Here is a 12,672-nt window from a genome sequence, read left to right as displayed (position 1 = left end):
TACTGGTCTGGTGTTCATTTCATTTGTGCTTTAAACTGTATTTAAACTTCAATTAACATAATATTGTGTTTTTGTAACACTGACAATAATATATCAACAAAAACTAAATAAATTAATAAATGAATTCAAGCTCTTTTGGGGGCCCTCTGGTGGCAACAGTGGCCCTCAGCAGGGGCTTAGTTCGCTGATGCCAGGGTGGTATAAGCCCAAAATTTGTACTACAAGGTGTCTGCCTGACATAAATAAATGCTTTAAACTGCAGTTTTACTCATACAGGCTTTTTCTGACCTTATTGATGTTCTTTTTTTCCCCATAAATTTTGTCAATTGCAGCTAGTCAACCAGTTGAAATTTTAATTACTTTTTGTAAGTATATTAAATATTTAAGTAAGAGAAGGCAAGAATCAAATAAAATTTAATTCACATTTGTTTTTGTAAAATATTTCATGCAAAAAATATGGTAGGTGAAATAATGAATTATTCACACACAAAAATGTAAGTAGCCACAATGATAACAAGATTCCCCTAACTCAGTGTTCCCCAGTCCTGGTCCTCAGGAACCCCTGCCCTGCATGTTTTAGGTGTTTCCCTGCTCCAACACACCTGATTCAAAGCTCGTCATCAAGCCTCTGCAGAAGCCGGTCAACAACTTGATAATTTGAATCAGGTGTGTTGGAGCAGGGAAACATCTAAAACATGCAGGACAGGGGTCCCTGAAGACCAGGGTTGGGGAACACTGGCCCTTACTAACATAATATTGTCAGATTTTTTAAAAGTAGTTAGTGTGGTATTGTGATTATTATTTATATGTTACAGACAAAAAGTAATCAAAAAACATCCACATCAAATGTAAATTTGCAGATCTGAACCAGCCTATGTTATTGCATTCCTGGTGGGAAAAAAAGCGTTTTTGTCATTTTCCTTCATGCGGATGTTTCAGGCAGAAGGTTTTAGGTGCTGTATAACTACCATGTAATTCACCCCAACCTTTAGCATGAACTGCTGCTATAATCCCCTAAGTCAAATACTGTGTATCCATTTCATAAGTAGACAACGTCAGTGGTACTCAGTCTAGCAGGAACCTGACAGTCCAAATAAAGGGCTGCAACCACTGTATCCATGTGCTCGGGGCACTGAAACGCTATTGGTCCATTCCTGATTGCGTGACGAACACGGAAGTGCGGTGTCTCTGTGATGTGATGTGAAGAAAATGATCGGGGATCTGTTGATATTCGGGTAATTTGCTCGCGTTTTGACATATTTCACTGTCTGATATACTTTTATTCAATGGATTTTTTCTTTCTGTGTGTTATTGTCCACTGTATTGATAGTTAGATGACGGTGTGTCAAGCTAAATAACTAGCTAGCTCCGTGCTAGTGCCAGCTCACCAGCTAACGTTAGCTCAGGTAGATAACAGCCTTTACACCTGTCAATAGTTTGTGTCTCTGTGCTCTGCAGGACCTTATTAGTGAATGCAGGGGCTGTGCTCAATTTCAAGCTGTGAGTATTAACATTACAATTACTTTATAAAACTTCTCATCAGAGCTACAAAACATAAACAAATCAGTTTGTTAACTCCGCATGTTTTGCAGCAAAAGGAAGGAGTCTCAAGGATTTGGAGATGAGTCCAGAGCACCAACGACAGGTGTGTATGTGTGGTTGTGTTAGACAAATAAAAGATGATAAATAATTTAAAAATAAGTGTGTCACAAGCATATATGGTTCTCAAAGCACTGCCACAAAAATGATCAGTCTGTCTTTTAGGTGACAACATCAGGGAGTTTCTGCTCAGCCTGCGATACTTTCGCATCTTCATCGCTCTGTGGAACATCTTCATTATGTTCTGCATGATCCTGTGAGTAACTGTGTTATACATGATGCTGGTCATGTTGCTGTACACATATGATGATGATGAACAGGCTGTAATATCCTGAGAAATATTTTCAAATCACAGCAACAAATTGTCTTTGACCAGGGAAGGGTATGTTTCAGGGTAAAACCTTTAATCCAAATGTTAACGACAGTGTAGTTTCAGTACCAACAACAAAGATAAAGATAATACATTCAGACTGAATGACAGGTCTTCTAGACAGCACCTGTTATTGTTTTCTAATGCTTGGAAATGTTTGTTAACAGTAACAGTGTTTCATAGTACAAACAGATTTTACTCAAGAAATATTGTTTCTGCAGCAGAATGAAAACAGACCTCTATTTACAATTATAATCCAGTATGAAACAGGCTTATTTTCATTTTCTGGCAAATGATATGTAATTGAATGTGAAATGATCAATGATCAAAATGAAATCACCAGTGTTAAACATAAGTTTCCATGCTCACTTTCACTTTGTTTCTTTTCTAATTGGCTGAATGTCTTAATCTTCACAGATTATTTGGATCATGATCAACATCTGTGGGCTGACTGGACATCCCACCAGGATGCTGATTTTCCAAGATGGATGTTGTAAACTTCTCCCTAATAAGACTTTGCTGTTCTTTTGGTGCTTTTAGCTGTAATTACGCTCTGTTTTCTTTACCACCCCAAACCGTAAATCTCCTTTCTGACTGTACAGGAATTTATGAATCGCTGTATTTATTTTGTCTTAGAGAAGTTGTTACATTTTTACCCTTCATGTTTAAACTGTAACTGTACCGGAACCCCTTCATTTGCTGGATATGTGTTGTGCCCCTGTGCTTCATTATAGAACATGACCTTTTTTTATCCAGCATATCAGTTTGTTTATTAAAGAAACACAAGAAATGCACACTTACTAACAGGATAGAAAGTGTTTTTCTGTGTGTTATCATTTAAGGATCATGCTCAGCCCTAAAAGGTCACATATCATCTTGCTTAAACGTCCTTTTATCCATTTTATTGTCCAAGGTTCAGCTGAATTCAACAGAAAAGTCAAAATGATTGTTGTCACTTAATTAACTATATTCTACTGCTGGAAGAATGTTTTAATCCAGCTTCACAGATTTAAAAAATGCAATTTTTCTTTACTCTGGGGCACATGTGCTGTAAGTAAATGTATATGCACTATAAGGTAAATGTGTCCTTATTCTTAACAATAAAAATACAGTTTTCATATCTACTGTCCGTTAATTGACTTGGGTTGTTGTGACTGTGGTGCAGGATCCATACAAAGTACAGTCTACTTTTTTCTTCCAACTTTATCACAACAAGGCAAAAGTGGCATCAAGGGACAATGCAAGAAAGGAGCAACACCTACAAAACTGACTCAAAGATAAAGGATGAAGAAATATCTAACAAGAAACAAGGAAAAAGTTTTGTCATTTAATGAAAATGAATCAGTGGCAATATAGTGTTCAATTTCCTTCAAAATGTGATAAAGACTTAAGGGAATTATTATAATTAATATTAATGGTAGTAAATTTACATTTGTAAATATGAAATTCTGCCATAAGATTTGTAAGGGGAGAGGTATGGTTGTCTTTATAGTTATATAAATAAAAAACAGAATATTTGAAGGAAAGGTTTTGCATATATTACATTAACAAAATTGTCATAATAAATTTCCGAAGTCAGGGAGTGTAGCCTGGACATGCAAAATAAATAAATACAGTTTCAAGCTGCAACTTGTAAGAGAAAATATTTCATGTACTAACATATAAAATTAAAATAAATTAAAATGAAAACATGAAAAACGTACATATTATATATACATTCAAAATCATAAGTTTTTAGGTTTACAACCATCATCTCCCCTCCTTCGACTGGTTTTAAATCAATGCTTAACTCTCGCTCTGTGAACAATAAAAAAAGCATCTTTCATGTAACAAAATCGCGGAGGTTGTGTCTAGAAGGCAACCCCATATCCGTGAATGATCTCGCGAGAGTGATCATTTAAACCTAAATAATCAGTTATCTGCGCCTAAACATAGCCTGCCATTTTTGTCTATAAACCTAAGTAGATCTTCATCACAGCGTTTTCATATTATAAAACATAATTCGTTTGTTCAATTTTCACGATGAAGAAGCAACACGTTGAAATCTCGCGAGAATTTTGTAAATCTAGGTTTACCATCTAAATACGACTTATCGGGGACGTGAACAATTGGTTACGTAAAATTCTCCCATCATGCTCTGCGCCAGCGCTTCACAAAAAGCCCGATGAGCAGACCGAGGAGGAGGAGGCTACCATCCGAGGGGGGTAGCCGATTCCCGGAGAGGATTTTCTGTTCTCGTCGTCGAAATGGTCGAGTCGTGACGGCAACGAGTGAAAACAAAGATAAAAGCATCATAAAACATGGTGCTCACTGCCACACAAGATCTTCCGTCGGGCCTGTGAGTGTCGGCAGGTTTCCAACCGCCGCCTCTTCGGGGGATTCTGCTGTCTGAGTCCGTCCTGACCCGCGACACCGCCAGGCGATGACAGCGGCTACAGCCACTCCGCAGGTGATGAGAGACCGGCTGCTACAGGCCATCGACGGCCAGAGCAATGTGAGTATGCCCGTTAGTTTGCAGAGGACGAGCTGGGAGCAGAAAGGCAGACAACAAGGCCGAGACGACTCCGACTGGGAACAGAGGGCTGACAGAGTGGGGGCAGTCTATGTGTAGTTATTATTTGCTTGCTAATTAGCTGGCTAACATCACTAGTTAGCGAAAGTAAGTACTGGCAGGCATTCCAGAGACTAGCTAACTGACTGCTGCTGCTGGCTAATGTTGATGTAGCAAAGTTAGCTTAAAATGTACAGAGCTTTATGACTGGAGACTTGCTAAACACAGACTTTGGTTAATTGATGTTTCAATAAACTCAAAGCTTCTTGTAGATTAAATTAACATATTTACCTTTAAATTCAACGGCTGTTTAGAGAGCCATGGTATGTTGCAGCACTTTTCAAAGATTGGCAAGTAAATTGCAAGTAAAAGTTTAACACATAACATTATAATATCAAACCCTGCAGGATGTTGTCCAGATTTGCTGCACCACTGGTGACAGGACACTGGACTGTTAAAAACACCATGGTAACCTCTTAAGTAAAAGTTTGATTAAAGGTGGGATAAGCAGTTCTGAAGGAGAATAGTTGATGGATGAGTCTTAATGTTGTATCTGAGCCACCAACCCAAAGTGTTTGTTTTTGACGACCCAAGAATGAGACTCAACAATCAACATCCCACCTGAGGTCAGCTTTGATAAATGCCATTATGACCTTGTGCAGTATACTTTACTGTCACATTCAAAGAATTAAGCACATAAGTTTAAAGTGGCAAAGATTAAATGATTATTGAAATGATTAAGAACTATTTTGATAGTCAGTTATTTGGTTTTTAAGAAAAAAGTCTAAATTCTTTGATTTCAGCGTAAATGTGGATGTTTTCTGGTTTCTTTACTACTCTCTGACCGTAAACTGAATATCCTTGGGTTGTGAACGAAACAAGATATTTTACTTTGGGATACACTGATCAACACTTTTCACCACTTTCTGACATTTTATAGACCAAACAGTTAATCGATGAGTTGAGAAAATAATAGACCGATTAATCACTATAAAAGTAATTATTAATTGCAACCCTATATAACTTATTGAGATAATGTACTCATTTCAAGATGTTGTCTGTACAGCTTTGATCATACAGGCAATCAACTCGGTCAGCTAGGGTTATGACACAGGAATGTCTTAACAAATCAAGATACTTTAATAAATTCAGAAATAAATAAAAAAAAATGGATATTGCCATTAAAGCAATCCTCAAACTTATACAATCTCATAGTGTCATCATATTGCCTAGAGCTGGGTGTTGGTACTCAACACCTGTTAATGTATTTATCGAAATAACCCAGTATCAAAAAGTATTGAAACTTCTCCAGTTAAAGAACACCTGCATTTGATCCTTTTTGTACCCAAATCTAGAAAAAAGACTTTTGTGGTTTTGCTTGCAGCTAATTCTGTAAGCATTACTTGGTTTAATGCAATATGTGAATGGCTCGCTACTGCAGCAGCTATAACTCAGACAGCCCATGGCTCAACAATAAGGGCCTATGACAAGGAAAATGCTATGTCAGGCAAGTAAACCCGGCAACTGCCTTGCCCGACTTGACAAATGGTAAAAAAAGAACTATTAAACTATTTAGAAAATGCTGTCTTCAGCTTCTCAAATATGGAAATTTCCAGATTTTCTCTGCATATTATCATATTAAACTGAGTATCTTTAGATTTTGGACTGACAGAACAAGAGATTTAAAGACATCACCTCGGCCACCATGAAAAGCTAGGATGGACATTGTTTGTTATTTTGCAGCCCTCAGTTAAACATGACTGTTAACTTTAGTCTTTGTTGTTACTTAATAACCACAAATAAATAAAATTGTTTGTATAGGGGCAAGTAGAAATTGACTTTGGACAAATGGGAAAAAAAGAAAGCTGAACCCTGAGCTAATGTGTTCATTTAGAGATGCCTTCTGTACAGCTTTGATTGTGCAGACATACAACTCTCTCAGCTGGAGTTATGGGTGGCAGGTATAGGTATTGGTTCTCAGTACCTTTTTAAGTTATTGATTATCATCCCAAGTAGCATTGAAATGTCTCCAGTCAAACAATACTAGCATTTGGTTCTTTTTGTCCCCAGATGTAAAATAAAAAATGTCTATTTGTATGGTTTTGCTTGCAGCCAATCACAAACCAATCGCAAGCATTCCTCAAGTTAATACAACATATGATTGGCCCACTCTTGCAGCAGCCGTAACTCATGCAGTCTGTGCTGTGGTGAAGTTGAACGTGGGGTTTTTGACAGAGTTGGCAGTTCAAGTCGCATGTCGAGATGCCACAAAAATGTTCAAAACTATGGCTACACTGCACGCCTGTGGCATCTGATAAAAATAAATGCATAAAATGTGAAAGGATTATTTCAGGAATGCTTCCATTCACATGATAAGTATCAAATGAAGCAGAAAAAGTATCAAATTAAGTACTCCATTGATATCGGTATCATCTTAAGGGTACTGGTATCATAATTTTCTTTTAAGTGATACCCTGTCATGTGGCCCAACTTAAGTCAGTGCAGAGCAGGCCCAGACTGAAGCAAGCAGCTTGATATGGTCAGCACTTTTCTTCTATCTTACTTGCAGATCTGACTTGGTCCTCTTGTGGGATAGCGTGGCACATTTGCATGTGATCTCAGTTTGTCATATTGAGCCTGAAACCAGTATGCGTACATTGTGTCTTGACATACAGGTGCACATTTGAAAGTCTATTCAAATGATCCCTTCTAGCAGTCTCTTTCTTCTCTTTCTCTGTTTGGGGAACTTGATCCCACAATGGGGAAATTGAGTTGGTGATGAATAGAATAAAGATCAAGTAAAAAATAGAAGAGAAATATTTTTAAAAAATTATATAGAGATCAGAAAAAATATACACTCACTATATATACTTTTCACTTGTACAGATACATGGAAAAATATGTGGCTGTATGGACAAATCTATAGATGACTTTAAAGGATAATTGCACACACGCTGTAAATGCACATGTGTGTAAAATGATATTAAGAGGAAGCAAAATAACTGTACTTGGATGCTGTGGTTGTAATGCTGACAACATTATGAGGTCTGATGATTGTGATATATAAACATATGTGTCTTTTCAGCAGATATGCAACATGGTGGTAGTTATGGAGGTGATCTCCTTTTTGGAGAAATATCCTATCACCAAAGAGGCCCTGGAGGTAAGTTACATTCAGACCTACTATGTGTGCATTCAAAATAAAAATACAGTTGATTCCAGTCAAGTCATAGCTGCTGATCTTATCTCCTTAAAGGAAACCCGCCTTGGCAAGCTCATCAACGATGTCCGAAAGAAAACCAAGAATGAGGACCTTGCTAGACGGGCAAAGAAGCTCCTGCGTAACTGGCAGAAGCTGATTGAGCCAGGGAAGGGTGAGGTGTTGTCCAAAGGGCACACCGGTGCATCGTGGTCTTCCAATGGTGGTGCTCATCCCTGCATCTCCACTCCAGCTGCCACCACACCATCAGGTAAAACAGGTGCAGAGTTGAAGAACAGAAATGACTTCAACAACTGCTCCTCCCCCAGGGTAGAAAAACTGAGCAACAGGAAACGTAAAGGAGACCAGAAGGAAGGAATGCTCCCACCAGCCAAGATATCCAAAACAACTCTTAATGACAAAATACAGAACTCCAAACAGCTGCCAACCAATGGAATTGGTAGTAGCTCTGAAATTTTTACACATCAGCCTTTAGAGAGGGAGATTTCTGAGCCTTTGGACAGTGACAGGCTAAATAAAATCCCTGTCAATGCTGTAAAACCTCATCCAAGTGCCCCGGGATACAGCAAACCCCCTAGCACTTCGTCTTTGCTAAAAGCATCAGTTCTGCAGCAGCAAGCCAGACAGGAGCAAGCTGCCTATGGGGGGCAGTATCGACCTAGAAGCCCACGCGGTTCCTTGCACAGTCCAAAGCAAGAAGCTGGTGTTAAACAAACTGCATCACAAGCACAGACTCTTTCTAGCCCCGTTGTGAGGCCTGGGTCTGTTGACTCCTCTGGGCTGGGGTCTTCTCCTCAGTCTTTCAGTGTTCGTGTTCAGGGTTTACACACTGACAGTTCATGGTCTGCAGATTTGGACTCTAAAAGCAGGCCTGCCAATACATCTCTTCACAACTCATATGCCTCCTCCTGCAGTGATGGGGCCTGTTTGGAAGATGCTGGTGATGTTAGCAATACAGGGAAAAAGAAAGGACAGAAATGCAAGTCTAAGGACTATGTGATGAAGTTAGATGGACCAGCAGTAGAAGATGGCACCAAACCAGTCAGGTTAAAAGACAGGAGACTGACGTTTGACCCTGTAACGGGACAGATCAAATCCTCCTTTCATAAGGAGTCTTCCCAGGAGGGGGAGGTCAGACTGGGCCACAAACCTGAATCTCAGTGGTCAGAACAGCTGAAGCAGAATCCACCAGTTCCTCCCAGTCCCTTCCAGCAGACAGACTGGAAAGAGCTGTCGAGGAGTGAAATCATCCAGTCGTACCTTAGCCAGCAAAGCAACGTGCTGACATCGTCAGGCGCCCACACACCTGGTGCACACTTCTTCATGACAGAGTTCTTGAAAAAAGAGGAACACCAAAGTAAAGATGCCAAGAAAACACATACTGTGGCACCAGAACTCCCAGCCAGGGATTTACCGGGGATTACCAGAGAGGTCATCAATGAGGACCTGGACAGATTACACACACAACACTGGTCCGGTGTTAACGGTTGCTATGACACAAAGGGTAATTGGTTTGACTGGACGGAGTGTATCTCCTTAGACCTGCATGGAGATGAGAGCAGGTTGAACATCCTGCCGTATGTCTGTCTGGATTGAAACTGAGGATGGAGTTCTGAATTGGAAGATTTGAGCTGCCTTCGTCGTACAACGTAGCCAGTGTCCATGTGTGAAGGCACATTTAAGTGTAAGCTGCTGTTTTGCACTGTTGGTGAAAGTGGAGTCAATTTGCTGCCTGCTTGGGTGTGTGTAGAGCACAGGGGGTTAGGGCTGCACCAAATATTTCGAAGCTTCGCCGTTCAGATTCTAAATCAAAATTTGAATGTTGCACAGCATTTTTCTTTTTTTTTCTTTTTTTTTTCTTTTTGCATGTCCTATTCTGTTTAAACTTGTTATTTCTGCAAAGTTACAGATAAAGTTGCCGCTACACTAATGTTATTATACTATTTGTAGAATTAGATTTCAGTGGTGGCTGCGTAGGCTTGTTTCCAACTTGTGTGATCCAAAAAGTCAAAATTTATTGAAAAAAGATGGATGTCATCATGTCCTAAAGTAACAACATGTTTTTATCTAACGAAATACTCTACTGCTACTAGACTTTTAAAAACATTTTCACTGTGCTCAAGGGAGTTGTGCAGCCACATTACCAGGGCGGTGTAGCAGCAGTCAAGGGTTGGTTTCTCACCTTAAGGTCTGGTTCCTGAGTCAAACCAATGTGAGGATGACGTTCCAGTTTTTCCAGTGGGTTCAGTTTGTGTTCACAAAGGAAAAACTCAAACAGTCCAGAAATCATACACACACATCTTGGTCATACAGTCGGCAGGAGAAAAGATAACAAACAGCTCAATTTCTACCTGGATATCATACATCAAGGAGCAGATTCTGTTCATGTTGTTATTGATGTTGAGTGCATATCAGCAGACTTTAGAGGATTATGCATATGAATGTTTTTAACCAATGAAATGACCCATACAATAGTACTCTTTTATGATTGGTTCAAATGTTGTTCACATCAGAAATTAGCTGCGACAGAAGCGGACCAGAGAGCAGTTGTTTGGTCCAGACCAGAGTTCAAGTCTGGCGTTCACACCATCTCCAGTGAACATCACCAGTAGGGTAAAAGCTTCAGGGTTCTGCTATAAACAAGGTTGGCGTGAACTCACCTTTGCAGCACCATAAATTATATTTTGGTTTATATATTATGCTCTGAGGGGTTATGCTGAGAATGTGGGTTAGGTAAACAAAGTTAATTTAGTTAAAAAAAATTATTAGGATTTTGTTCAAGAATTTTTTAAGGATGATAACAACATAAGATATGACAACAGACATTTCAAAGCTTCATTCGGAAACCTCAGTAGAAGCTTCGACATTCGGTACAGCCCTACAGGGGACGTAATCAGTGTTTTTATGAGTTTTTGAACATTATGCGAGGACAGGGCAAAGGAAAAAGGCTATGCATTATGACTATTTAGTTGTTGGTGTTCAGTAACTGTACAGATTGAATTTCCAGCACCTGCCATTCTTTGTATGGGAGAGGACATCACGTTGAACTGCACAGCTACATTTTATTCGTCTTATGTTATCCATATGCCTCGTGGAATGTGACTTTACTGAATTCTTTGCATCCACTCACATTTAGTCCAGTGCAGTATTTTTTTTTTCTTTTTTCTTTTAAAGTTTTGTTCAGTTTTATATTTAAAAAAATAACCTGTGACTCAATGAACTCATCACCTTTCAGTGGGGAGAGGTATGCTACATAAATGGAACAGATGTCCAACAAATTCATCTCCCTGTGAGGTTTTTGTTGGCATTTGCTCATGTGTGTCTTGAACAAGCTCGTGTAGCTGTTAAAGCTGAAATGAATGCTATCTTCAAGTCGCTTTCCATATTACCAGTGGTATTAACAACTATAAACTGTGCTGTGAAAAACATTCATCATTGCACCTTTTAGAACCGCTGTTCCATCGTTGCACAGCTGTCTCATGCAGCGACTTTTAGCAGAAACAATAACTGACAAATCAGTTTTAAGTTATTTGAATATTTTTCTTGTGTTGTGAGGTTTGAATGCTGATAAATAAAGTGACATGAAACTGCCAGATGTGCCTGTGCAGTTTGAGGTGATTAACAGAAAGGCTTGTGTTGGGCTAGAACAATGCTGATAGAGAGATGTGGCTGTCATGTATGATATTTATTTACATTTATGTATCATTTTAAGACGTTTCTACACTAAATCATCTTTTGTTAGATTTCTTTATTTAGAGTTGGTTCAGTGATGCAGCAGCGATTTTCTAAACTTTTCCTGCTGATAAACCAATCTACCTTACACAGGAAAATCCTTCAAAATTACACATTTTGATAATGTGAACTAATTTTATTTTCTACTTGTCTTTACCCTTTACTGTGTATTTAGGTTGTAAAATATGAATCGAAATGACAGAGCAGATTATGCTACTAGCTTGCATCTTTGTACTGTCAGGAGGAACTGAGATATAAAATGACATGCTGGATAAAGTACTTAATATCATTCCTTTAGATATTGTTTGCCTTATGGAAACCTGTGTTTTCCCTAAAGACAGAGCCTTAGTGAATGTACAGAAATTAGTCTTTTGTGTTCAGTCGAATGCAGAAGAGAACATATTTGCTACTTAGTCCTTTAAGTGGACATGTTGATATGTGTTAATAAAAAAACTGAAGGAATTGTGATTGTCTTCTCTTTAAGTGTTTATTACTAACGCTTTGCAATTACTCACATTAACTAACTGATAAATTAATTCACACAGTACAGAATCTTTACTTTTTTTATTACTATTTTCGGCCATTTTTATAACAAACAATTGACTTAAAATAGAAATTATAATTTGTTTTATCCCTTAAAACAGTTTTTAAGGGTTTTCTACTAAATGAGACTTTGATATATTCTGTTGTAGGTCGGGGCATATGAGTATGGAGACACCATTTTAGTACAGGCTTACTGAGGCTTCAGTCCTCTCTGTCTTGACCGAAAGATGAAAACTTATGAGGAAAAGTGTCATTATGAACTAAACCACTTAGATTAGAATAAGAGTGTGAAATTAATACTGGGTTTGGAAAAATTACATTTTGAAATAAACTGCTGGAATTAATTAAAGCAGTGGTTCTCAAGTCCATGGCACACTGCTGGGGGTGAAAAGTTGAACATTTTTAATGACATTAAGAAAAGATTTATTTATGTTAAAGTTGTCATAGTTGAACATAGTTCACCTTCATCTAAAATAGTTCATAGATTACATTCTAATCCAAAAATCTGCAAATATTTTCCCCCTCCAGTCAAAATTCTGTGTTGACATGGTGCTCATATTCTTAATACTAACTCTTAATGTCTAATACATTTTTCTTCTATAGTTCTTTCACAGAACTAGAAAAATAGGTTACATCAAATTACAAGGGGCACATGAG

General features: G+C 38.4%; 2 protein-coding genes across 3 annotated transcripts; both read left to right on the top strand.

Annotated features, from left to right (window-relative positions):
* Positions 1-1,124: 1,124 nt before the first annotated feature.
* smim7 (small integral membrane protein 7) lies at positions 1,125-2,763 on the top strand. The gene is made up of 5 exons (XM_084722232.1): positions 1,125-1,235; positions 1,459-1,500; positions 1,593-1,645; positions 1,765-1,855; positions 2,387-2,763. The coding sequence occupies exons 1-5, from the start codon at positions 1,210-1,212 to the stop codon at positions 2,400-2,402; spliced, it is 228 nt and encodes a 75-aa protein (XP_084578358.1). The 5' UTR covers positions 1,125-1,209; the 3' UTR covers positions 2,403-2,763.
* Positions 2,764-4,047: 1,284 nt separating this feature from the next.
* LOC146323990 (mediator of RNA polymerase II transcription subunit 26) lies at positions 4,048-10,273 on the top strand. 2 transcript variants are annotated; one of them, XM_084723184.1, is made up of 3 exons: positions 4,048-4,463; positions 7,606-7,683; positions 7,777-10,273. In XM_084723184.1, exons 1-3 carry the CDS (start codon positions 4,392-4,394, stop codon positions 9,334-9,336), a joined length of 1,710 nt encoding a protein of 569 aa, XP_084579310.1. In that variant the 5' UTR covers positions 4,048-4,391; the 3' UTR covers positions 9,337-10,273. The 2 variants fall into 2 exon arrangements, with proteins under 2 accessions (XP_084579310.1, XP_084579311.1); XM_084723185.1 differs by having other exon boundaries at positions 4,050-4,463; positions 7,609-7,683.
* The last annotated feature ends 2,399 nt before the right edge of the window (positions 10,274-12,672 follow it).

The sequence above is a fragment of the Lutjanus erythropterus genome, chromosome 7 (genome assembly GCF_056507025.1).
Source record: "Lutjanus erythropterus isolate fLutEry1 chromosome 7, fLutEry1.hap2, whole genome shotgun sequence".
NCBI classification, from domain to species: domain Eukaryota; kingdom Metazoa; phylum Chordata; class Actinopteri; order Lutjaniformes; family Lutjanidae; genus Lutjanus; species Lutjanus erythropterus.
The sequence above is the reverse complement of the archived record's forward strand: the minus strand, read 5'-3'. Positions and strand labels throughout refer to the sequence as shown.

Excerpts from the sequence above, each read along its gene's own strand:
- smim7 (XM_084722232.1), top strand. The coding sequence starts at position 1,210 with ATGATCGGGGATCTGTTGATATTCGG. Across the intron at positions 1,236-1,458 it reads GGGGATCTGTTGATATTCGG|GACCTTATTAGTGAATGCAG; the intron begins GTAATTTGCTCG and ends TGTGCTCTGCAG. Across the intron at positions 1,501-1,592 it reads GCTGTGCTCAATTTCAAGCT|CAAAAGGAAGGAGTCTCAAG; the intron begins GTGAGTATTAAC and ends CATGTTTTGCAG.
- LOC146323990 (XM_084723184.1), top strand. The coding sequence starts at position 4,392 with ATGACAGCGGCTACAGCCACTCCGCAGGTGATGAGAGACCGGCTGCTA. Across the intron at positions 4,464-7,605 it reads CCATCGACGGCCAGAGCAAT|CAGATATGCAACATGGTGGT; the intron begins GTGAGTATGCCC and ends GTGTCTTTTCAG. Across the intron at positions 7,684-7,776 it reads TCACCAAAGAGGCCCTGGAG|GAAACCCGCCTTGGCAAGCT; the intron begins GTAAGTTACATT and ends ATCTCCTTAAAG.